The 23,516-nt window shown below is 43.7% G+C and overlaps 1 protein-coding gene across 1 annotated transcript in view; it reads right to left on the bottom strand.

Moving 5' to 3' along the window:
• Positions 1-23,516, bottom strand: part of drosha (drosha ribonuclease III) — a 180,813-nt gene that overhangs the window by 136,348 nt on the left and 20,949 nt on the right. Inside the window, exons 11-15 of the mRNA XM_080751506.1 lie at positions 19,149-19,220; positions 18,098-18,179; positions 16,289-16,363; positions 13,226-13,395; positions 6,414-6,538 (exon numbers count right to left, since the gene is read on the bottom strand). Coding sequence (XP_080607632.1) covers positions 6,414-6,538; positions 13,226-13,395; positions 16,289-16,363; positions 18,098-18,179; positions 19,149-19,220 — 524 coding nt within the window. The remainder of the gene's footprint in view (positions 1-6,413; positions 6,539-13,225; positions 13,396-16,288; positions 16,364-18,097; positions 18,180-19,148; positions 19,221-23,516) is intronic.

Here is a 23,516-nt window from a genome sequence, read left to right as displayed (position 1 = left end):
AACATCATTTAACAGTGGCCTGCGGCCATTATTCCATTAGCCCAGTTCGGCATGAGGCCGGCGGAGAGAAGTAAGAGGAGAGGTAAGGACAGGGGAGGGATTTCGGAGCGTTTCAGACGTTCATAATTTGGTCCATGGAGTATGTTGGTTTGTGTGTTCATTTCAAACATTTGTATGTTACACATTCTTTTTTTCTTTACAGCGAGGTAAAACGTAAAGAGCTCTCTAACCCCATACCCCACATTACCTCAACAGAACATAATCGTTTTACATTATGGCTGTAGAAGATTAGCTATATCTATAAACAGGGTCTGTCTGTGTCTGTGTCAGGAGCTAATCTCAGAAGCCACCGGACCGATCAGGACTAAACTTCATCATGCACGCTGCAAAGTAGGCCAACTTAATAGCAGTTTTATATTTTCTGAAATATTTAACTTTAATTGTATAATAGTTAATGGAGCTCTCATTTGGTTGAAACCTTGCCCATCAATGTGTGTGTGTGTGTGTGTGTGTGTGTGTGTGTGTGTGTGTGTGTGTGTGTGTGTGTGTGTGTGTGTGTGTGTGTGTGTGTGTGTGTGTGCGTGCACACGCTGGCGTGTGCGCGCTGGCGTGTGCTGCAGCTGCGCGCACTGATGAGGAGACAGAGAGAAACGCAATGAATGAACTGAAGTGCTGTTTAACTTGTGTAATTTATGCTGACCTATGAGCCAGCGACATGAATGGCTGTGTAACTCGTGCGATGATTATGCTGGTCTAGGATCAGATTTGCAGCGCAACAAAAAATAATGATAAGAATAATAATTGCTCTTCCGAGCACAGGTCTCCACCAGGCTGTGCGTCCTGGTGGTGCTACTGTATAATCGGCCAATGTAAAAAGGGTGGCATATGTTCTTCACCTTAGATCTTTCATGGCAATCGGACGCTGCATGCATGATTTGAAGCATTGTGTTCCAAAACTGTGTTTTGCTAAAGTCTACCTGCTGGTGGCGCAATAACAGCCCAATGTGAAAAAGGTAGCATTTGTTCCTTGACCTAGTGGGAATATGTGTGGCAAATTTCACACTAATCGCAAGCTGCGTTGATGATTTGAGGCATTTTGTTCAAAAACGGAGCAATCCTGCAAACTTTGGAAGCCAATATTAGCCAATTAGGATGGAATATGAAATAACAGACGGATCGGACTTGATCACATGACTATAGAGATACTGTGTACCGATTTGCATGATTTTTGGATAAAATCTCAAGGAATAATAGGAAAACATTTGTTTTACATAAGTCGGCCTCCTGGTGGCGCCATAAAAGGCTGATGTGAAAAATGCAGGGAAAGTGTTTTTCCTTGGCCTCTAGGGAGTGCGCTTACAAAGTTTGAAACTGATCGTTGGAGTTATAGGTAAAACCACAAATCGGCCTGTTATAGCGCCACCATGAGGCTGATTTAAAAAAAATTGAAGTGGCATTTCTTCCTCGACCTAGTGGGAACGTGTGTGCGCGAGGGAGAGGAGGCTTTACCAGCCCGATTATCAGCTCACCACAACCTCTGCTGGGAGCACAGAGGAGAAAGAGAGAGTGGTGGTGGGGGGGGGGGGGGGGGGGGGGAGAAGATCCAGGCTTGGGTTCTGGCTTTCCCCAATCTGCTCCAATGACCAGGGACATGCTGGGCCCCTGATTCAGCCTGGGAAAAAGAGGCCCTCATTGCGCGCTACTCAAAGATTTGCCATTTCAGATTATGACAAGGGACAAGCCAGTGGGCCAATTACATGAGTTATTATATTTTCGTCATTGTCGGGTGGAAACCTTGTATGTCCAAAACCATTTTAAAAATGATTTTAACTAGTAAAAACAGCCGAACTACATGCTTGTACATCTGCTTTTTTCACTACTTTTGTGCGACAGCCTTGTATGATGAAGCAGGGCTTTGATTTGTGAAAACATTTACACATTTGAAACTTGGAGATACAAGGTTTCTGCCCGACAGTGACGATTTACTTTGTTGGCCGCCCAGCCCCCAAAATGGAACGAAGGCCGACATTTTATTTCTATTTTTTTTCCTAATGGCCGGCCTGGACCGGCCGGGAATGAACCGGCCGTTCGGGAGTTGTCCCGCTTTTCCCAATGGCCAGCACGTCCCTGCCAATGACCTTTCCACCGATCCCCTCTGCTGCTCTGCTCAGGGAAGCGCCGCCGCATCCACCCGACACCTCGCCGCACATTAGCATATGCTGACCCACCGCCTCCACCACCCGCTTCTTTCTAACAGTTTTATCCCCATTTTATTTCCATCTCTTTTTACCCACCCTCCGTCTGACTTGCTTTCTCTTTCTTCCTCTATCTGTCATGGACGCTCTCTCCCTCCTTCCCTTCCCGTTTCATCCATCTCTTTCTTCCTCCCTCCGTCGCCCCATCCGTCTCCTGACCTCCCATGTGTCGTCTTCCACTCTGCCTCGCTGGTCCTGATAGAGACAGAGAGGCAGAGGCGCCAACCCGTGAACACACAATGTGTCCACTGGGTCGCCCCCCGGGGTTGTGTGAGTGTGCCCATTCATGCAGGTTAGGGAATATAATGGTGTGTGTGTGTGTGTGTGTGTGTGTGTGTGTGTGTGTGTGTGTGTGTGTGTGTGTGCGTGCGTGTGTCTCGAGGGGTGGATGGGGCTATATACGTTCGTATTTAACCACTTTAATCCTGGGATTCCTATTTTGGTTATGTCATCATAGGCAATTCAAATTAAAACATCTAAAATATTTCAAAACTGTGTTAACATTTTATACATGTCCAAAGAATTGCTAAAATCGAAGGGAAACTAAAGCCAAAGATCTTATCCACTAGCCTAAAAGGAAATCACCCCTTTAGTCCAGGGGAGTTATTAGACTCTTGGTTTTCAGGCAGAGGCCTAAGCCATGCACTCTACACGATGCGACACATAGTAAACACTTAGATTGGCTATTTTCAGAGCTTTTTGAAAGTAGGGCTAAAGTGGTTCAATTAAGACTGTGTGCTCAGTGCTGCTGCTACTATACATTTTTACAAAACATGTTATATTTAGTCACATTTTATCACCCCAGATGTTTCAGTTTTAAGTCGTCAGGCCTTGATGGCGTCTTAATGTCTGATTTACACTTGGCTGTGTGAGGAAAATAGCTATACCTATTAGCTAATTATCTACAAGCTCACAAGGCGTCTGCGACGTGATGTGAGCTTGTAGAAAGGCTATTCGTGGAGCACCGTAGCATGCGCAGCCATGTGTGAAATTACTTAGTTCAACTGGATCTCTTCTCTACAAACGTTTGTCTAGTTTTTATTTGTTGTATATTTGTCATAAATATTTAGCCATAGTTTTTGTCTTCATAGCTTAGTTTCTATTTAGTTTCCGACAATGAAAGGTTAGTCAACGAAAACGTATTGTCCTAGTTTTAGTTGACAAAATGTAGCATTGGTCTACCGCCCTCCCTCTGACACATACACAATCATCAACAATCCAAAGCTAGACTGTCTACGGCTACGCACATCATGAACAGACGGTGAGGAGGCTCTTTCAGGCCATCTCCCTCTCTCTGTGGGTGTGTGTGTGTGTGTGTCATCGTTTACTCATCAGATAACAATGCCCCCAGTTACAGCCATACATTTGTCATTGTCTTGTCCCCTTTTGAGAGGCTCTGACTCAACAGCAGCCGCTGTGGCGGAAGGAGGGATGCATGGAGGGACAGAGAGGAACCGAAGACACTCAGTGGTGACGAGAGGTACACAGACAGATAGGCCTGTTTAAAGTCATACAATGCAAGGTGGGCACTCGTCCTCTGGTCTGGAAATTATCATCGCAATCATCATCACCACCATCATCACCTCCCTCCTCCTCCTCCTCCTCTTCTAACCGGGACCAGGATTGTTGAATTAAAACTTTCAAGGAGAGACGATGGATTTGGAAAATGTAAATGAGTGAATGGAGGAGTGGAGTGGTGTTGTGTTTTGAATGGCAACTCTGCGCTCGCTGTCTCTGTGGAGACGTCAAGAGACAATGGGCCAAGATAATCCAATAATTCTCCTTAAGCTAATTATGCGTCTGCACAGCAGTAAAGTATTGCCCATCATGGCCCTGAGCTCTGTGTGTGTGTGTGTGTGTGTGTGTGTGTGTGTGTGTGTGTGTGTGTGTGTGTGTGTGTGTGTCTATTTGTGGCATTGCAATTCACAACACATGAAGTTGAGGCTCCTGTGAGAAAGGCAGAACCCCAGGACCCGTGACGATGCATGTGGAAATGTCACGCCACCCGCTTTTCTCATCTCTCCCCCCTTCTTTCATCATATACGCTGCTCTCGCTCTGTTTGGCACAGAACGTGGGTGAGGCCGGGAGAAGGGGAGTGAGTAAGGAGGTGAGGGAACAAGGGACATGGAAGATGGAGGGGAAAGGGAGTGGCAGGTGGGTGGTTATGTATGATTGAAGTGAGCTCAGCTGTGCTCATCCTGGTGTGTGTTGCGCGTGTGTGTGTGTGAGCGCTTAGCTCTTATCTCCTCTTTCTAGGAACTGTGACTGAGATGCTTCCCACTTCTCACGGTTGAAATTAATAATTTTGCTATGTCTGTCTGCCAAGAGTCACCAGACGAAAAAACGGTGTGTGTGTGTGTGTGTGTGTGTGTGTGTGTGTGTGTGTGTGTGTGTGTGTGTGTGTGTGTGTGTGTGACTGTGTGTCTGGCTGTTTGCCGACTTTGCACCCTTAGAGCAAGATGTTGAATTCCTCCCTGCAGCTAAACTCTGATCTCTCTGAAAAAGTGTTCAAGTGTTCGTATATTGCGTTTCTCAAAGGGATGTAAAAAAGAAATAAAAAACAGAAAAATGGTCGAAATGTCATTTTCAACAGATCTACATAATAATTGGTCCTCACTGATACTCTTAAGATGTCAAGATGCCAAGTTGTGTCTACTCACTCTGGGTCTCAGATGTGGGCTGTGGACAGCTTAGAAACCTGCCCGGTACGCAGGCTTGGTAATTTCACACAATTTCAAATGTATTTAAAAGTCTGAATGCAAGCACAATGCTTCCATTTCACCATGCACAACTTTCGATGGAGAGAAAGGCTATTAGTCTCTATTAGCTTGGAGTCCCCATCGATGACATCATTGGTAGGCAGGAACTTTCCATAGCCCAGTGGGGGGGGGGGACAGAGTGGGTCGACGGAAATTGTGCCATCTTATAATGAACATTAGTGAGGACCAATTATATGAAGGCTCAGCTACCACATTCATCAATGCCCAATCATTCTTACACTGTGATAGGCAAGGCACAACGCTTCATAAATCACACATGAGCCCTGTGTTCTAAGATTATTTCTGCGCTCCGGTCTCGGTTAGATTAATAAATGAGGGCTACTCTGTGTTACTCATGCATTCATGTGTGCATGAGACAAGGATTGCATGGTTTTACAGGGACAGACTAGCCTTCAAAGTCACACTTACTCAGGAAATAGTCGATTCTAAAAGGCCATTCCACACCAACGCAACTCCTTGCAACATGCAACTACTTGCAACCATTACCCCCGATGGCAGTTGGAAGGAGTTGCATTGGTGTGGTCTGGCTGCATCGCAAGGTGGCCATGCACGATTCTGCATCGACCCAGTGACGTGACATGATAGCGCTTCACCCATTTTCAACCATTCAAAAAGTAGCCAGTAGCAGTAATATAGAAAAATATAGAAAACCAATATTCACAGATAGAATCAAATCAAATCGATAACAGGTGAATCGTGATCGAATCAATTACGTACTGCCGCTGCCATTGGATCATTCCGGCTAAAACCTTGAACTGTCCCCATACAGCGCCTGCTTTCTCAGCTTTCTTAATAGGGTTCACCTTCCTACCAGTGGTGGAAAAAGTACTCACATTTGTTACTTAAGTAAAAGTATCAATACTTCAATGTAGAAATGCTCGGTTACAAGTAGAAGTCTGGTATTCAGAATTTACTTGAGTAAAAGTACAAACGTATTTGGCATCAACATGTACTTGAGGTACCAAAAGTATAAGTACTCGTGAAGCAGAAATCTTTCATTTCATTTCATGTTATCAAAATGTATAAAATGTTGAAAATAGCAAATCTACAAGCTTGAACGCGTTGCGATGTGAGCCTGTAGAGCTTGTATTTCCAAATAGCCGAATCTATATAGAGCTGAAGTGGTTAATGTATGTTTTGTAAGAATAATTGAATTCTACAAAGTAAATAGGAACTAAAAAGTTCAAATAATTGTAGTGGAGTTCAATATGTGGATACCAGATGTAGTGGAATAGAAGTAAAAGTATTGGAAATTAATAATACTCAAGTAAAGTACAAACATCTAAAAATTGTACTTAAGTAAATGTGCTTAGTTACTTTACACCACTGCTTCCTACCCTCCTATATATTATTATTATTATTAAAACAATGTCTTACTGAGGGTCTCCAGCGTAGCTGAGCTGGGCAGGCCGGATGCCGAAGTGAACAATGATGGGGAAGGTGATGACGTCTGGATTGAATTGCTCCCGGTCCAGCTGGTCGATGCGCACCGAGCTCGGCTTCTGCAACAGCCAAGAAGCAAACTGACTTTAAAAGACATCCAGTACAAACTGCCCTACAACAGACACAGAGAGGTGGCAATAATGTAAGCAGCAAACACACAAAACAACATGACACAGACTTATCCAGCCAATAGGTATAAGCAGGGTCTTTCCAGGGATGAAGGGCAGGCAAAAGCACAAGACAGTTTTCAGTGGCAGTGTATGATTGCGGCCTTATGCCCCAACCGGATCGAAGAGGATGAGTCAAGTAATGATATGTGTAAGCCATTTACCATGAGAGGGAGTGGGTTGTTGTCTGATTTACCCACTGTTTCAGGGTTGTGCCACGAGCCACCAGGCGAGTGGCAAACAACCCTGAAACAGTGGGTAAATCAGACAACAACCCACGACCTTGAATGGTAAATTGCTTTTCTACCACTTTTCCCATATACATGAAAGAAAACACAGTTGTAACTTGCAAGGATCTTTAGTTACAATCATTCATTGTTTCAGAATACACATAGACTTCCGCCACTGCAGCAAAATAGTCCCATAAACACAACTTTTCTAGTCACCACCAGATGGCGCCAACTCCATACTGATCCATATTGAGATGCATGACTAGCTTACAGCTAGTCTAACGTCAGTTAGAAGCACAGTTTCGGCCGTAAATAGAGGCTGTTCGCTTCCAGAAAGGCATAGGTTCAGAGAAAAGGGGCTTTAAAGTTGGCGGATTGCATTGGATCCAAATAAATCGGCGACGATAGTACGTTCGCTAGTAAACATAGGACGCCCGCGACCATGTCATGTTGGTTGGGGAAAGGTGTTCCGGCTCTGAAAGTCCCCGGATGCGTTGTATGGCGCATTGATCTCGGAAATGTGCCTCATTAGCATGAGAACGCATCCGGGCATTTCACACAGACGAGTATTGTTGCCTGATTTACTACTGTTTTAAGCCAATCACAATCCAGTATTTGAACACGTGACTAGAAAAAGTGGTAGAAGTAGAGATTTAATCTGAGGGGTCAGGGATTCTGTTTTTTTTTTTTTGTAGAGCAAGTGCTAATGATAAAATCAACCTCAGGAAAGGCGAGTTTAAACTGTCAACACTGTTTGCTGAGATGGAGATTGACGAGCAGACCTCACCAACAGTCAACTCCAAATCAGTTACTTTGTCAGAGATCAACAGCAGGCAAAAGAGGAGTGGCTGCAGGAACATACGGTGCACTGAGCTAAAACAGCAGATGGCCTGAGGCTCGTGTTCATCCTGATATTAGCTCAAGCTCCCTCGCTCATCACGTGCAGCGAGTCTTTTTTTTTTTTTTTGGCAATAACATTTCGATTATGGTTTGATGAAAAAGCCCACATGATATAGCCCCCTCCACGCTTTTCACAAGGTCAAAGTGCATGTTGTAAACATTAATCTAAACTGAATACCACTCTGGATAAGACTCCTACACGTTGACTGGAGGATGATGCCATCCATGCCTGCCTTTCTGTACCCTGCCACCTGACCTGGGCAAATAACCATTCAAATGTGCCATGTTTAATTTGAACATTTTGTTGATTTTGAGTAGCACTTGTCCTTGCCCTAGAGCACACTAGAGGCAATAATTAATGAGAGAGGGCGAGATCATTTAGCGACCTACAACCGGGTTGCAACGTGGTCGGTAGTTTTCAGCGACCGGGTCGCTAAAGCGTCCGACCGGGCTGGTAAATCACCGCGACCGTGCCGCTAAAGCGTCTGACCGGGTCGCTAAATCACCGACCGTGCAGCTAAAGCCAGCGACCGGGTCGCTAAATCGAATGACCGGGACGCTAAATCCACGGACCGGGTCGCTAAATGCACCAACCGGGACGCTAAATCCACCGACCGGGTCGCTAAATCCACCAACCGGGACGCTAAATCCACGACTGGGTAGGTAAATCCTACCCAGTAGGAAAATCTACGGCAGGTCGGTAGATTTAGCGACCGGGTCGGTCGATTTAGCAGCGCGGTCGGTGATTTACCGGGCCGGTCGGTTGATTTAGCGACCCGGTCGCTCGATTTAGCGACCCGGTCGCTGAAAACTACTGACCACGTTGCGACCCGGTTGTAGGTCGCTAAATGATCTCGCTCTTACTGTAATTAATACCTGTGATGTTTCAAATAGGCGACATAGGTAGGCCTGTCACAATTATTACACCAGTAAGACTCATAACTTTAGAAGGCAATGATAGGCAAAGGAGGGAATATGGGAAATGGGACAGATCCGTGTTGATGACATGACTTTAGAGATACTGTGTACCGCTTTGCGTGATTTTAGGGCAAAATCTGTAGGAGCAGTGTCCAAAAATGTGTTTCGCAAAAATCGGCCTGATGGAGGCGCTAGATGGGACAGAAAATCTGTAGGAGCCGTGTCCAAATTTCCATGTGAGAAACGAGGATGGTTTGGCAGCCAAGGAGTGTGTGTGTGTAAAGTTTGGCATGGATCGGGGCAGCGGTGGCGGAGATATGAGTAGGGGAAAAGTGTGACGTGGCGGACAGACTGACTGCCGGTGGAGGTTTTGATAGTAACTGCGACCTGACGGTCAGGTTACTATCCACATACATCCACATACTACTGGCCACGTGGGAACTGTGTTGTGTAGCTTTCAAATAACACCTTGAGTGGTTTGTTCAAAGCTCCTTAAACTGCTCGTGGGATTCTAGAAATATCTTTTGGCAAATTAGAATGGACACAGCAAAAGGAGCATCCCATTCGGCTATTGACCGGTGATAATTTCACACTTGATTACCACTATATAACCAATTATTTAGCATTAATCCATCCCCAATTTAAAATTTAATCTGACCTCAGCTGGGGAAGGCAGGTAACAATGGTTGACTTCGAGAAGATTTTTTTCACAGCTAGATTTTAACAGATCCTGTTTGAATGACATAGAGATCTTACACCCCCCCCCCCTCCTCCTCCTCCCACAAATGCTATGCTTCAGTCCAGCCATGAAGGACGGTCATCTATGTTCCCCGCCCACCAGGTCGCTCTCATCATTCTTACAGCAACTTTTTAGCCTTGATGACATCTCCTCCCTCACAACGCAGCGGGAGTCAATTATACTGTATCCTTTGGGGGGGAAAAAAAATCTGTCTAGACAAAGAACAAAGGTCTAGACCAAAGGTTAATGGACGTCCATCTTGACATGACAGCTCTAACCTGTACCTTTGTCTGTGTCAACAGATGTACTTGAGGTTTGTCTTGAGATTATTATAGTCTAACAAGAACGGGCCTTTGGTCTTGTCTTGTGGTGTCATGGGGCAGGGGTTGTTCGAGAAGTGCCAAGTGCCCTTGAAGAAAACGTCTCAAGAAGAGATTAAGAAGATATGGACGTCGGTGGCCAACTACTTGACATACTTGCTGTGGATGTATACATTCCCTGTACAGGTAATTGATCTAGGAGTATACAACAGGTAGTTCCAACAAAGCAATCGGATTGCTTGAAATAGCCATCTACTTCAGCCCTGCCTACGGAACTCAACGGAACTCGCCTCGTTCCTGCAGCAACGCTGGCTTGCCAAAAACCACGGTAATGCACACCCTCTTGTGTAATATTGCTTAATTAAGCCTGTCCATTGAACATGCTCATGTTTTGTTTGGTTAACGGTGAACTGTTTAATACCAAGAACATGTTGTTTTGTGTGTTTGCTGCTTGTGTCCTAATAATAATAATAATATGTACTCGTGATCATGACCTGAACAATTCTTCTCAAACCCTGCGTATTCATGCATAGCCGGGGATCCAGTCATCAAAATGGGAGAGGACCTGTGATGTTCTGCCGCACTTTTTATTTCTGTTTTATCTATTAGTTTGGTCATTAACTCATTCGTAGTTTACGGCCGTAAAGCCCGTTAATTTCTCTATGTCTTTCACTGCCGGCTTCTCCGAGTCCTACCTGTTAACGTGGGCGCTCGTCCAGTTCCCATCGTGCGTGATCGGACACTGCTCGTGTGTTCGCGTATTCCATCAGCTTCTCAAATCCGTTGAAACTTTTTCAATTGATCAATAAGTTCTCCATCTGTAAGCCGCGGAGTCCAGACAGTAAGCTGGGCCAAAATAGAGGACGGACTTCCGCTTCCGGTTCAGGGACTCCAATGTTAAAAATGTCCGCTCAATAATGTGTCCGTGTAGAAACCGATCACGGAGCATTAGTTCCGGCCTATTTTAGTTGCGCTTCGATAAAAAAATGTTTTTTAATTAATTTTTATTACATTTACGGGTTCTACGGGCATGGCAGAGAAGGGGTACAAAGGGGTATTTTGATGGCAGAGTTTGTGTTAAGGTCCACAGAATGAGAGGCCTGCTCTGCCGGAAACATCGCGAAAAAAGTTATGGCCATTTGTACCTTCACTGTCCCATTGACTCCACTAGAAATATTCAAAAAAGAAAAAAAATCTGCTTTAAGTAGCATGTGAGGGGTCAAACTAGGGGTTCTTCATCATTCTGAATCCATTGTAAGCATTTGTTTTGCATGAAAAACATTCCTTGGGCAAAATATTGGCCCGCAAAAACTGTGAAAAGTGGAAAAAAAGTGATGACTCATCACTTTTCACAGATTCTGCGGGCCAATATTTTGCCCAAGGAATGTTTTTCATGCAAAACAAATGCTTGCAATGGATTCAGAATGATGAAGAACCCCTAGTTTGACCCCTCACATGCTACTTAAAGCAGATTTTTTTTCTTTTTTGAATATTTCTAGTGGAGTCAACTCTTCATGAATAAGATTTGTATTGCATCTCTAACCCCTATACCTTTCCTGACCTTCTTTCACTTCCTGCTTTGTCCTTTCTTGTCTTTTATTGCTCAAGTGGTAAAATATATAGGCTTACTAACTTGTTTTCCCTTTGTTTATTCTTTTTTTTCACCTCTGTTTTTATCAATCTGTGATTCAACAGTAGTATAAAGTAATACAAATAATGTATTGGGAAAGTGGCGAATGGATGGACAGGAGGAGGTTCTATTGAAAGATAATTGCTCGGAACAGCTCATAAAAAAAGAGAAAGAAACAAACGTGAACTAGTTCCTTTTTTGGGACTGAACAAAATAAAAAGAATTGGCAACATGAACTACCGGTAGTTTGGACCTTATTAACGTTTGGGGTGCCAATCCCAAACTAGTTCGGCTTTTTATAAAAAAGTGTTTTTTTTTATTTTATAATTTTTTTTTTTTTTTTTTCGAGCCGGGCCGCCGGCCGTCATCCGTTTACACGGCCCGCGAGAGCGTCGCGCCGCCGATATTTGCCATCCACTCCAATGCAATCCAGGATCTTTAGAGCTCATTTTTTCTGTTCCATACATATCCATGAGGTGTGCAAGGTTTAATCACGGCTAAATCGCCGAAAATAGGGCTTATAAAATGCTTGGTAGCCAATAGCTAACTTCAAGCTAACTTCATCCTGTTCCTGTTCATGCACAAAGGAAAGTGTTCAGGCGCGTCATGGCTGCGCACGGCTTGTGCATATACAGCGTATGTCTATGGTGGATTCTATGGCCATTGGGCGCCCTCTAGTGGTGATTATGGGCACTGAAAGGGTTAAGTAAGGTCAGAGACAGAGTGGCTTATTGTCGCATTGGCCAAGAATGAGGGTGTCTATCCTCTTCACAATGTGCTAGACCCCTCCGAGATGGGTCCGACTTTAAAAGGTAGGGTAAGGGATAGTGCTTTGTTAAAATAAATGTTAAATAGCTCTAATTTGTTTTCCTGATGGTACGGTATAGAGTATTTGTTCAGTAACAGGAGTCACAGGTGTCTCTCCAGCTCTTTAGCAAATAGAAAATGCATTTTCAGGTCTGGATACCAATCAGGACAGAGAACTCATACAGGATACAGAATAAACAAGTGAAATTGGGGACACAGGACACAAAGAAATGAGCAGCCAAATTTGGAACTGGAGCACTATGAAATTGAAGCTGATAAATGGGTACTCTCTACTGATTGGCTGAAATTGGCAACCAACCTGAAAGTGTGTTTTCTGTTTATTAAATAGCTGAAGAGACAGGGAGGCCTACAGTATATCACTCTGTAGCAATGATTACTATCAGAATATAGTACCACATGAATTTCTCTCACACTATACTTCTCAAATCCTTTGCCTGTCGATTGTGTTTGAAAACCTACATTGATAACACTACATAGTTTCTTCAAAAATCTGTAAGTATTGTATTACAATCAATCATTATATTTAAATGTAGATGAGAACTGGGTTTCAACTATTAGCCTAACTAATATGAAGACTTACAGTATATGAAGCAGGCACAGTTAAAGCAATATTGCAGTCATTTCCGTTTAGACAGGGCTCCAGACTAACCTTTTACTCTCCCTTTATAACTCTGTTTGTTGCCGGCAAATTACATCATCTGCTGGTAGATCTACAAGCAAAAACACATCACATCGACTTGCATGTCGGTATTTAGATCCGTTTTGGGGTATATTTGTTTTCTGAGGTATACTTGCCGAGTTGGCGGTGCCTGTGATTGAACACATAACCTTGTAATCCCAACAGCGAGTGCTCTACCTACTGAGCTACCCAGGGCCGGAACTTGTACAGCACTGATCCAATTCCAGCAGTGCATTCTTTATGCATGTGCCTCCCCTACAACATTACCCTCTCAATGGTCCAACAATTTTTATTGCCAGTTTAGGGTAAAACGGAGTGGAGGGGGGGAACCTCACCATGCCGGGGTTGGTGACGATCATGCCCTTGCACTCCTCCGCATACTTCTGCCATTCCAGCTCCTCCCACTGCAGCATGTCTGCGATCTCCTCCTCGGGGACGAGGGGCTTGCTGCTACGCAGGAGGTACAGGAGCACCTGATGCATGGATAGCACCTCCTTCCCTCCGTCTGATAAAGGAAGACGGATGAAGAGGGAAGCGGGAGAAAAGAGAACATGATGGGATTTTGAAACCTTGAAACAGCATGTCGAGTTGTCTTTGAAGTTTAAATCAGCAAATACTACACAATGCCAAGGACACTGGCACAGATAGAGGTTTCTAACTTAGGAGTAAGAGCCTTGCATGCAGCACCTTTAAGCGCTAGAACCAACAGACAAAACGTTTTTGATACTGCTGCTGCTCTGATTCTTGTATTCATATGTTATTGCGACCGTAGGTCGCAGTTTACTGTCAGAACCGGCATAGCTTGTCTGTGTTCCGGACGGATAAGGCCTGACACTGTGGTTCCCCTGACACATCACTGACTTGGCCATCTGGCCAGTGTGGCACAGAGTCACAGCGATGTGGACATCAGGGATCTCCATATATGGGCATAAAAGGGATTTGGTTCCCCTGTCATCCCAGGGATCTCCATACTGTATATGGGCATAAAAGGGACAGTTTGTCTGTCTGGGTAACGCTTGTCTTTTTTGTTGATTGACTCTCACGCTCTGACATCACTGTGATGTCATGGGAACCAAATCCCTTTATTGCCATACTGTATATGGAGATCCCTGTGAAGCCAGGGGAACCAAATCCCTTGTATGCCCATATATGGAAATATGGAGATCCCTGTGATGCCAAGGGAACCAATTAACTGTTATGCCCATATATGGAGATCCCTGAGGTCATCAATATTAAGCCCATATCTGTGAATGCCAATATAATCAATGTGATGTCAGGGGAACCAAATCCCTTTTATTGCCAAATATGGAGATCCCTATGATACCAGGGGAACCAAACCCCTTTAGACAGATGGCCAAGACATGGTGCATCGCCCTATAGGGCAAGGTCGCTTGTCGCCCTAAAGGGCGAGGTCGCTTGTCGCCCTGAGGCGTCTTACTGGTTATTATCACTATTACTGTTACTGCTACTACAATGTTTGATTTTACTGTTATGTAACAGTTAAACAAGATGTAACTATACAGAACCCTTAAAACCTTGAACTGCTTGATCTTTTGGAGGGAAAGGCAATGAGCAGCTTTATGAGTTGGTCTGTGGGATGTGCAAAATATCGGTTAAAATCGAGCAGGGAAGCTTAAGGGGAGCACACACTGGACGCGGGCTGCTGCGTTGCGTTGCGGTATCGACGCACGTGAAGTGCCGCGCGGTAACCCCAACTGGATGCGGCGTGCTGCCACACAGCACATCCATTTCCCCCGGTGGGGAGAGCCATGGGAAAAAAAATTCACCGCGCAGCAACGCTGGAAAAATAGAAAAGCGGCGTATCGAGGCGGCAGACGCGCGGCTGTGTGCGTCTGACCCCGCCAGTGTGGGTTAGTTCATTGAAAATAATGGGGCCGTATGTTTTGACACGCCGCTTCCGTGCCGCGTCCGGTGTATGTTCCCCTTGAATTAATATTGGGCCTTGGTAAACCCTCGCAAAGGGTGCACACACAGGAATCATTCATTGACACATTACAACTGCTGTGCCTCCCCCACACACACACAAGAATCAACAAGGTCAAATGCACTCAGGTTAATACACTCATACAAAATTGATTGACCTCCATTTACAAGTGTTCACTTGGACAAACACTCACACAGAACAGCCTACGAAAATCTATTGGCCACCCACTCTTATAAATGCATTAAGAGAATAACAAATGCATTCCCACAGCCTCCCGCCATCGCTCTCTCCCTGAGCTCAGAGACACTAAAGCTCCCTCTCTGTCTCCTCTCCCTCCACTTTGTTCAGTTCAAAAACTACTGATTATTTTATTATTAGTAACTTTATTGTTTTTTTAGTTTTTCATTGTTGCTTGCTAACGTTTTTGCTGGTACTTTAAAATGGGAGAGCTAAGAGAGAAATTGTGGCTTTGATGAAAAGGAAGGTAGGTGGTGCAGCTGTCACAGAGGATATGTTGGTGGTGGTTACGACGGAGCACCAGCACCACCGTGTGTTTCAAAGAGGAACATCACAAGGAGTGGCTGAGATCTATATGGAGCCACATGTTTCTTTCTGGTCTAAGAACTCTATACAGCAGGGGTCTTCAATGTTCTCAGCCCAAGGACCCCTTAGTTGAGAGAGAGAGGAAGTAGGGACCCCCACAACCTTTTCATAGATTCCATATTGTTTCATTGTTTGACAGCACAAGCATCAGTGTATTTTAGATTCATGTCAATTTGTGTTTTTAGATATTCAACCACTTGAACCATCAATACTTAACTTGACCTTTCACTCTGTACTTAGTCTGCTCTTTATCCCCTCTACACCAAAGCTCTTTGCCGAAAATAGATGATCTACAAGCTCACAATGCCTCGTGAGCTTGTAGATCTGCTATTTTTGGCTAAAGTTCTTCGAATATGGACACTAGGGTTCAAGTGGTAAATATAAAAAAAGGTTTCTATCACACAAAGATTTGGAGTAACTCTGAGGACCCCCTAGGGGTCTGGGACCCCCTGTTGAAGACCCCTGCTATACAGCACAGCCAGTGATGAAGAGTTTCTTGAAAGCAAAGTGATGTTTTCACCTTGAGATTCCTGGGCACTGAACATGTGGAGAGCCTCAAAAGTGGTGGATAGGTTTAGTTTGTTTCTTTCTTTTATTCTTTTTCTATAGTAAACTGCGACCTGTGGTCGCAAATAATCAATTCGGCAAGTTGGAGGTAAAGTGAATGGTCTTCTGCTGAGGAAACACACCTGCCCGTGTGAAATGAAAAGTTTGCAACCATCTACAGGAACAGCAGGACTCCACAAAGCTGAGGTGAAACTGGCCCAAAGTGATATAATGATGTCAGGAGATTTTGTCAGTCAGTGCCACCATGCAGGAAATGACACATTAAGGAGGTTTGCAGTCTCACCTGGTAGGAACCGGACAAAGCGAGGCATGAAATGGAACTGCTGGCACCCAGGGGACCCATTTTCCAACTCTGGACCTGAGGAAAAGATTTATCACCCTAAGATTAGTAGTGTAATTGACTTCACAATAGCCATTAAATGCCACTATAGACCATCAAAGTCTGACGTCACTTCCGCTCGAGGGCGCTATCCCGGAGGTTCCCATTGTTATTTTTTTTTGTTGAAATCCCCATAAGGGAATCATAGATCAACCTCATATGAGAACGGTGTTCCAAAAATAAACAAACCGCCCATAGATTTTACTCATATATGGATATGAAGCATCGACTTCAGTGAGCCGCATCCAAAGCCACGTCCAAAGTGAGCCTGCGTCTCTAGTATGCCAGCTGAAAGTCTCTCGCGTATCAAGGTCAACTGGCTGACTTCAACTTGGCCGCAGAATTCAATTCACTGAGCTAAAGAAAAGAAAATGCTGTCTACTAGGCTTACAATGTTATGGTCCAAGTTGCTGTTTCTTTTACAGCGAGGCTTGATTTTCAACTGAAATTTAATTAATTTACAAAGTGTTGAGGAGACTAGCGTCAAAACTTGTTATGGTTGAAAATAAAATGTTGGTCGAGCGAGACAGTGTGCAGCGACCTTGATATTTTTACCATAGCGAATTGATGATGCAAATATATATAAAAATTAAAATAATGTAAATAAGGAGAACTTTATTTGGATTGATGCAAGGACTATAGCCCCTTTTCCACTGGCCCAACTCCACACCACACCGCCCACTTGTGCCAGGTTTTCCACTACAAGGACCTGGGTAGAGTGGTGTGAAAGTGGTACTGGTGTGAAAGTGGTACTAAATGTGCAATCTAGAGTAGGGATGGAGCACGAAAACCGGGTCCATTACAAACCCGGTTCTGAATTTATCGAGACCTGAGTATCAATAAGCTTTTGGCTTGTCGAGCATGTTATCGGGTAAGCGTCAAGACGTCACATTATGGGCCGCTATAGGGGGCCGGGCAGGGAGGTACATTGCGTCATTGATAGTTGTGTGCTTTGGAAGTGCGTGCCGCAGAACAATGGTGGAATGCATGAAACACTAAAAAGTTAGGTTACCTTTTTGAAAAGACAAGGGGAGAGCTAAATGCAATGGGCTATATGCAGCACGGTTGTTACATCATGCTCGGGAGGGAACACTTCGACAATGCAGACGGAGGCACTTGTCCATAGTGCAAAGTGCAATCAATACACGAGTTGAAACAACGCCAGCGTCTGCTTTTGTGTAATGGAAAATGTAGATATTTTTTTATGTGGTGTGGTGTGGTGTGGTGTGGTGTAGTGTAGTGTAGTGTGGTGTGGTGTGGTGTGGTGTGGTGTGGTGCTAAAGCAGCAGTCGAAAAGGGGCGTATGTGTCACTACTTGGTAAAGTAAAGCTGTAAAGTTTGTTTTTATCTCGCAATTCTGAAATGCACCAAATGTTCCTGTTATCTGTTACTAGTTATCTTTCAAACATTATTCTTGGGATGCAGGAATAATTATGAAATGTATTGCCTGAGCACTGTGGCTCTGACCGCTTGCACAACAAGCTTATTCTACTGTAGCACTCACTGCAAGTTGCTGAGCTGAGGTTTACACTGTAGACACACTTGTTTGTAAGTCACTCCGGATGAGTGATGTGGCTGAATCCAGTGTTCATTTCGACAGCAAATATTTATTTAGTTTTAGTCGTTGTCTTTTGAATAAAACAACATTTAGTTTCAGATGGTCATATTGTAGTGAGGTTCTGCTTCCTCTTGCTCTCAGCGGAGTTGTCGTACCTGCCAGGTTCCAGTCGTACAGCTCCAGAATATCCTTGAACAAGTAGGAGGAGAACAGCTCCAGGCCTCGAACGCAGTAGTTCTGAGCACAAGGAAGAATGGGGTTACCGGGGCCACAAAAGTGTACAAACACAAACACACAAAGTAGGAAATTAAGACCAACCAACAATCACAGGCTGTGTCTGGCAAGTTTATCTAGTTCTTAAACAAGAAGCAGGGGTCTTCAATGTGTTTCAGTATCCCCTAAGCTAAGAAAGAGATGTAGTGTATTTTGACAATTTTGGACCCCATTGAAAATCTCAAGGAGTAGTGCCTCACTCGGGCGCTCTGCATGCAGTCTTTTTATTAACCCATTTAGGCAAATCTGTGTCACTTTAGATTTGAACCACTTTAACCACTATTTTATGCTTTAACTATTAAATAATAGCAGATATACAAGCTCACAGCGAGCTTGTAGATCTATTTAAAAAAAATCTTGAACATTAATTTTGTGCAAGTCTTTGAATATTTTTTACCCGATTCTATAAATGTCTTCTAAATACTTCTTCCAAATCAGTGGTTCCCAAACCTTTTCATGTTAAGGACGGAAAGGACCCCCAAAATTACATGTATTTGGCCACGGACCCCCATCTCAAAATGTAGTTCCAGGGATCACCCAGAAGCAAATATTTGAGTTACAAAAGCTCGCTTTTAAAAAGATACTGTATATTCAAAGACTATTCCTTATTGATTCTTTCTGCGTTTATGGCAAGTGATATTTTTAATCATTTGTTTTGCCTAGGATGTTGTAATTTTACGAACACTCTCTCGTTCGCTCGCACACACAAGCTAAAAGATATTTCTCCACAAAGATCTTGCCGTAGCGTAGATATGTAAATGTAAATCCAGCTCTCTAACTTGGCCATGGAAACACTCTTATCGTGGAGTGTAGGTTACATAGAGTTCAGCTGAGGTCAGTCAGCCCGCTTGAGCTCAAAACAAAAGGGGGACAGAGAGAGAGAGAGAGAGAGAAAGAGAGAGAGAGAGAGAGACAGCGAGTGGATTTACTGACCTCTGGTGTCATCTCCTCTATGAAGTGAATGGTGTAATCTATGTTGAAACGAATCACACGGCACAATGGAATCTGAGAGGATGAAAGGGGGACGGAGCGGAGGAAAGAGAGATGGGGAAGAATAAGAAAAGGAGACAGGTGATTCATTAACGTGGGATTGGGAAGAAAGGTTACAGCTTTTCAAGGAAAACTCATTATAGGGAAGAAAAATAAAACTCTGCTCTCGTCATCTCTGGCCTCCTCTGGAAATGGCATTTGTGAGAATCACAGCCATCGTTTGAACATGTATGACTGCACTTGCAAGAAACACACACAAACTCTAATGGAGAACACATGCACAGTGCCACTCCACAGTCCCCACACACAAACTTTCACGTGCCTTCCCTACACGTACTCGCAGGTCTAAAGCCCAGGGATTTCTGACTGCTAAGAGACTTGATCTCGCTAAACAGATAAGCCCACTCTTTCTGTGTTTAATCTGCCTAGCTAGACGCTCATTGTTGTCTGAGCACGGGAGTCCATTTTAAGAGATTAACTTTCAAGCCGTGCGTTTCACTTGCTGCCCACCCCGAAGTAACTAAACTCTGGCTAATATTGTTTCGGCTCCGGGGTCCGCTAATCCCCCCTCTCTTATGCTCTCCACCCCAAGACGCTTAAGTGTTTTATACCACATTTTAACCACCAACTCTAATCTGTGCTAATCCTCAATTATTTTTGCGAGGTGGATGAATACTGACCAAATAGGTAAGACAACAGGGGATCAATCTTCTAAATAAAGAAGGCAATTTATTTATTCTGGCTGGCTGTTGCGAGGCTAATTGTCAATGCCCCTGGTGGATGAATTTGTTAATGCTCTATACCAGGGGTTCTCAAACCTTTTTAGGCCGTGAACCCCAAAATAAACATATTTGAACTGGGGAGTGGGGACCCCCACCCTGACAAGCACTTGGAATTGTAGGTATTACATTTAATGTGACTCGGTTCCACAGATACATATTGTGAAAATAGCAGATGTACATGCTCACAACGCCTTGCGTTGCGAGGCGTTGTGAGCCTGTATTTTCACATTGTTCGCCTCTTGCTTACTTAATATTTGACAGTTTGGCCAGTCCTGTCGAATATTCGACTATTCGAATACTTTGAGGTCGAATAATTCGAATATTAAAAATCACTATTCGTGGATGCCCTACTATAGAGGTACTTGATAAAGATTATTTCGATTTTTAAAGAATTAAAGCCACACGTCACTATGTAAACTTGAACCTGGTTTCCTGTGCAAGTGCTGAAATGTTTACCATATTGAGCTAATAGAGCCTGACTGCTTGCTCAGGGGAAAAATGTAATCTTGACCATCAGGTCACAATTTGTGTCAGATCCTGTGTCTAGGTGAGACATGCCCTTTGACACAAGCCAACTGTCTCAATAGAAGAGCAGGGAGACAAAATGCAACCACCTCAATCATAGTTATATTGTATTAACACACTCTACCAGAATTTAGGACGAGAACCCCTTTTGAGGTTTTTACCTTTTAATCCAGGAACCACTTTTCGGGTAGTTTTCTTTTTCCTTCCATTCCACAGTGTGTGTGTGTGTGTGTGTGTGTGTGTGTGTGTGTGTGTGTGTGTGTGTGTGTGTGGTATATATATATATATATATATATATATATATATATATATATATATATATATCTTACATATAGTTATAGCTGAAGGGGTCCATGGAGTGCCCCCAAATGGTCCATGGAGTGCCAAATGGCGTATGCTCCCTATTCCCAGCAAACCACTAATCCTAGAGGTTCCACACTTGGCATATGTACTGATCAGTACTCTGCCAACGTTATAGGCACATTTGCCACCATCAATGTACTTACATTGGCGTACAGTTAATATAAAACGAAATTATTCAGGCGCTTTTTAGCCAGCTATTTTGCCCAATGCCCGCTAGGCCCACCCAACTGCGCATGTGCCAACAGCTTTTCGCGTCACATACTCATTGCACGTACTGCTCTGGTGCAGAGTTATCACACAGACACAACACCAGCAAACAGGACTGTAAATCCATTTAAAATTAAACACGTTTGCTCAGTAGTCGGCGATGCAATCTTTCCAAGTCAAATTCAAGAAACAACATCGTTGGGACAGATCTTCCTTTTACACCTCCCGTGTAAAAACATGGGACGAAAAAAAAGACATCCCTTGGCCGTCAGAAACGCAACTACTATTTGCGCGTGGTTAAAGCAACAGCAGCAGCAGAAGCAGCAGCAGCAACAACAACAGGTGATTATTTACTTACTTTTGTTCACTTTCTTTCAACACTTGCTGACATATTGTGCTGTTTATTTTTGCTTTATTCACTCTCATTTGTATGTGCACGCACACATGCGAGCCGACCACACGTGTGTGCGAGAAACAAAACGTTGTGGGCACCGTTTTCTATAGGTCACGATTCGGAGTATAACAGCAACATCCGTGGATACAGAGTTGAAAAAGTATGGCCTACTCGATCCTATCCTCCTAAGCTATGAACAACAACGTTTGTAGAAATGACCTAAAACAAACAACATCTGTGTAGAAATTACATAAACATTATTTAAAACAACAAAACATCGCAGTCACCGTTTTCTATAGGTCACGATTCGGTGTATAACAGCAACCCGTTGATGCTGCGAGTGGAAAAGTACTGAAATATTTCTACTTCGGTAAAACAGTACTCTGTTACAAGTAAAATGTGTGTGTTCGAATGTGTTACTTGAGTAAAAGTACAAAAGTATTACCATCAAAATACACTTAAAAGGGAACAAAAGTGAATAATGCAGCTCTTTGCCCCTGCATTGTGCACAGGCTTGCCAACACTCCTGTACACCCAGTGTTTGTATCAAACTCCAAAAATTCACCAGAACACAGGACATTACATCTACTATGTGCGCAGGGGTGTGGGCAGTGCATGGAATCTCACAGATATATTCAGATATCAAACATATAATTTTGTGAATGTCTGTCTGTCTGTCTGTCTGTCTGTCTGTCTGTCTGAGTGTCTGAGTGAGTGTCTGTCTGTCACAGCGTTTCTCCTCAGTGGCTGGAGCAATTGATCTGAAATCGCATGATCCATTAGCATATGAACACACCTGACATAACTGTGAAACCCGTTTGTCACTTTCACAAATCATATGCTGTATATTAGCATTTTTATGGTGTATCTATATCTATTTAGCCTACAGTACCTTTTGTGACCACACATGTTAAGGGAGGGGCGCTGTTGTTCAGGCCATGCACAATCACACACAAACCCACACACACACACACACACACACACACACACACGGGGGGGGGGGGGGGGGGGGGGGGGGGGGGAGTGTGTGTGTGTGTGCGGGCGGGCGGGCCCTGTTACAGATGTTGTCCAAAAATCATGCAGATCGGTACACAGTATCTCTGTAGCCGTTAAATGGAACGGGTATTTCTTACATTGATGCTCCTACATATTATCATGCAAGCACCAGTTAAAGTTACTTTCCATCCCTCATATACTGTGTGCACAGTGCACATCCCATAACCCACCCACTGCACATCATTTCAGAGCTCATATCTTTGAACGGGTAAGGGCTAGTATTCCTAATTTATCAAATCAAATTCTGTACACCTACTTTTTGCATTTTAATTGCTGATATTGTACCCACCCTTTTCCAATGCGAGTAAAGCAAGCATAATAAAATTATAAAAATAAAACATTCACCAGAACACAGATCTACAAAAGGTTTTTGGGGGGAGGACCTCCAGACCCCGTTTGGGGAGTAAAAGTACTAAAATGTTTGAAAGCTCACAACACGTCCCATATTGCCTATTTTCAAATAGCCTGTATACAATAGGCCTGAATATTACATTCTATATTTAATAAAAAAGGGTTGTAATAACTGTGTGTGTGTGTGTGTGTGTGTGTGTGTGTGTGTGTGTGTGTGTGTGTGTGTGTGTGTGTGTGTGTGTGTGTGTGTGTGTGTGTGTACCCAATGTCAGTGATTGTTCAGTTACAGTCACAAGTACAGCGCAAGTCATTGCATCCTCCCATCACATGCAAACACTAATATTATGTCTGACCTGCTCTGCTTGCATCCACGTTTCAGTCATGTAGTAAAATGTGTCACAAATACTTAATTCTATATATTACATATATAGTATATTGTTTACAATATACAAATCTTTCAGTTGTGCATTGTATGGAAAGTCGGAAGAGAAAATCAAATGACATATTTTCCCAAACACTTCTTTTTCTACATTCTAATTTACCTTTCTTTTCTAAAATCCTGCTATATAATTCTCAGATAACCCTGATCGGACCAGTCAGCCGGGAAACAGCCACACCCTGTCATTGGAAGTG

This window comes from Nannobrachium achirus, assembly GCF_963921795.1.
Source record: "Nannobrachium achirus genome assembly, chromosome: 21".
Lineage (NCBI taxonomy): Eukaryota > Metazoa > Chordata > Actinopteri > Myctophiformes > Myctophidae > Nannobrachium > Nannobrachium achirus.
The sequence above is the reverse complement of the archived record's forward strand: the minus strand, read 5'-3'. Positions and strand labels throughout refer to the sequence as shown.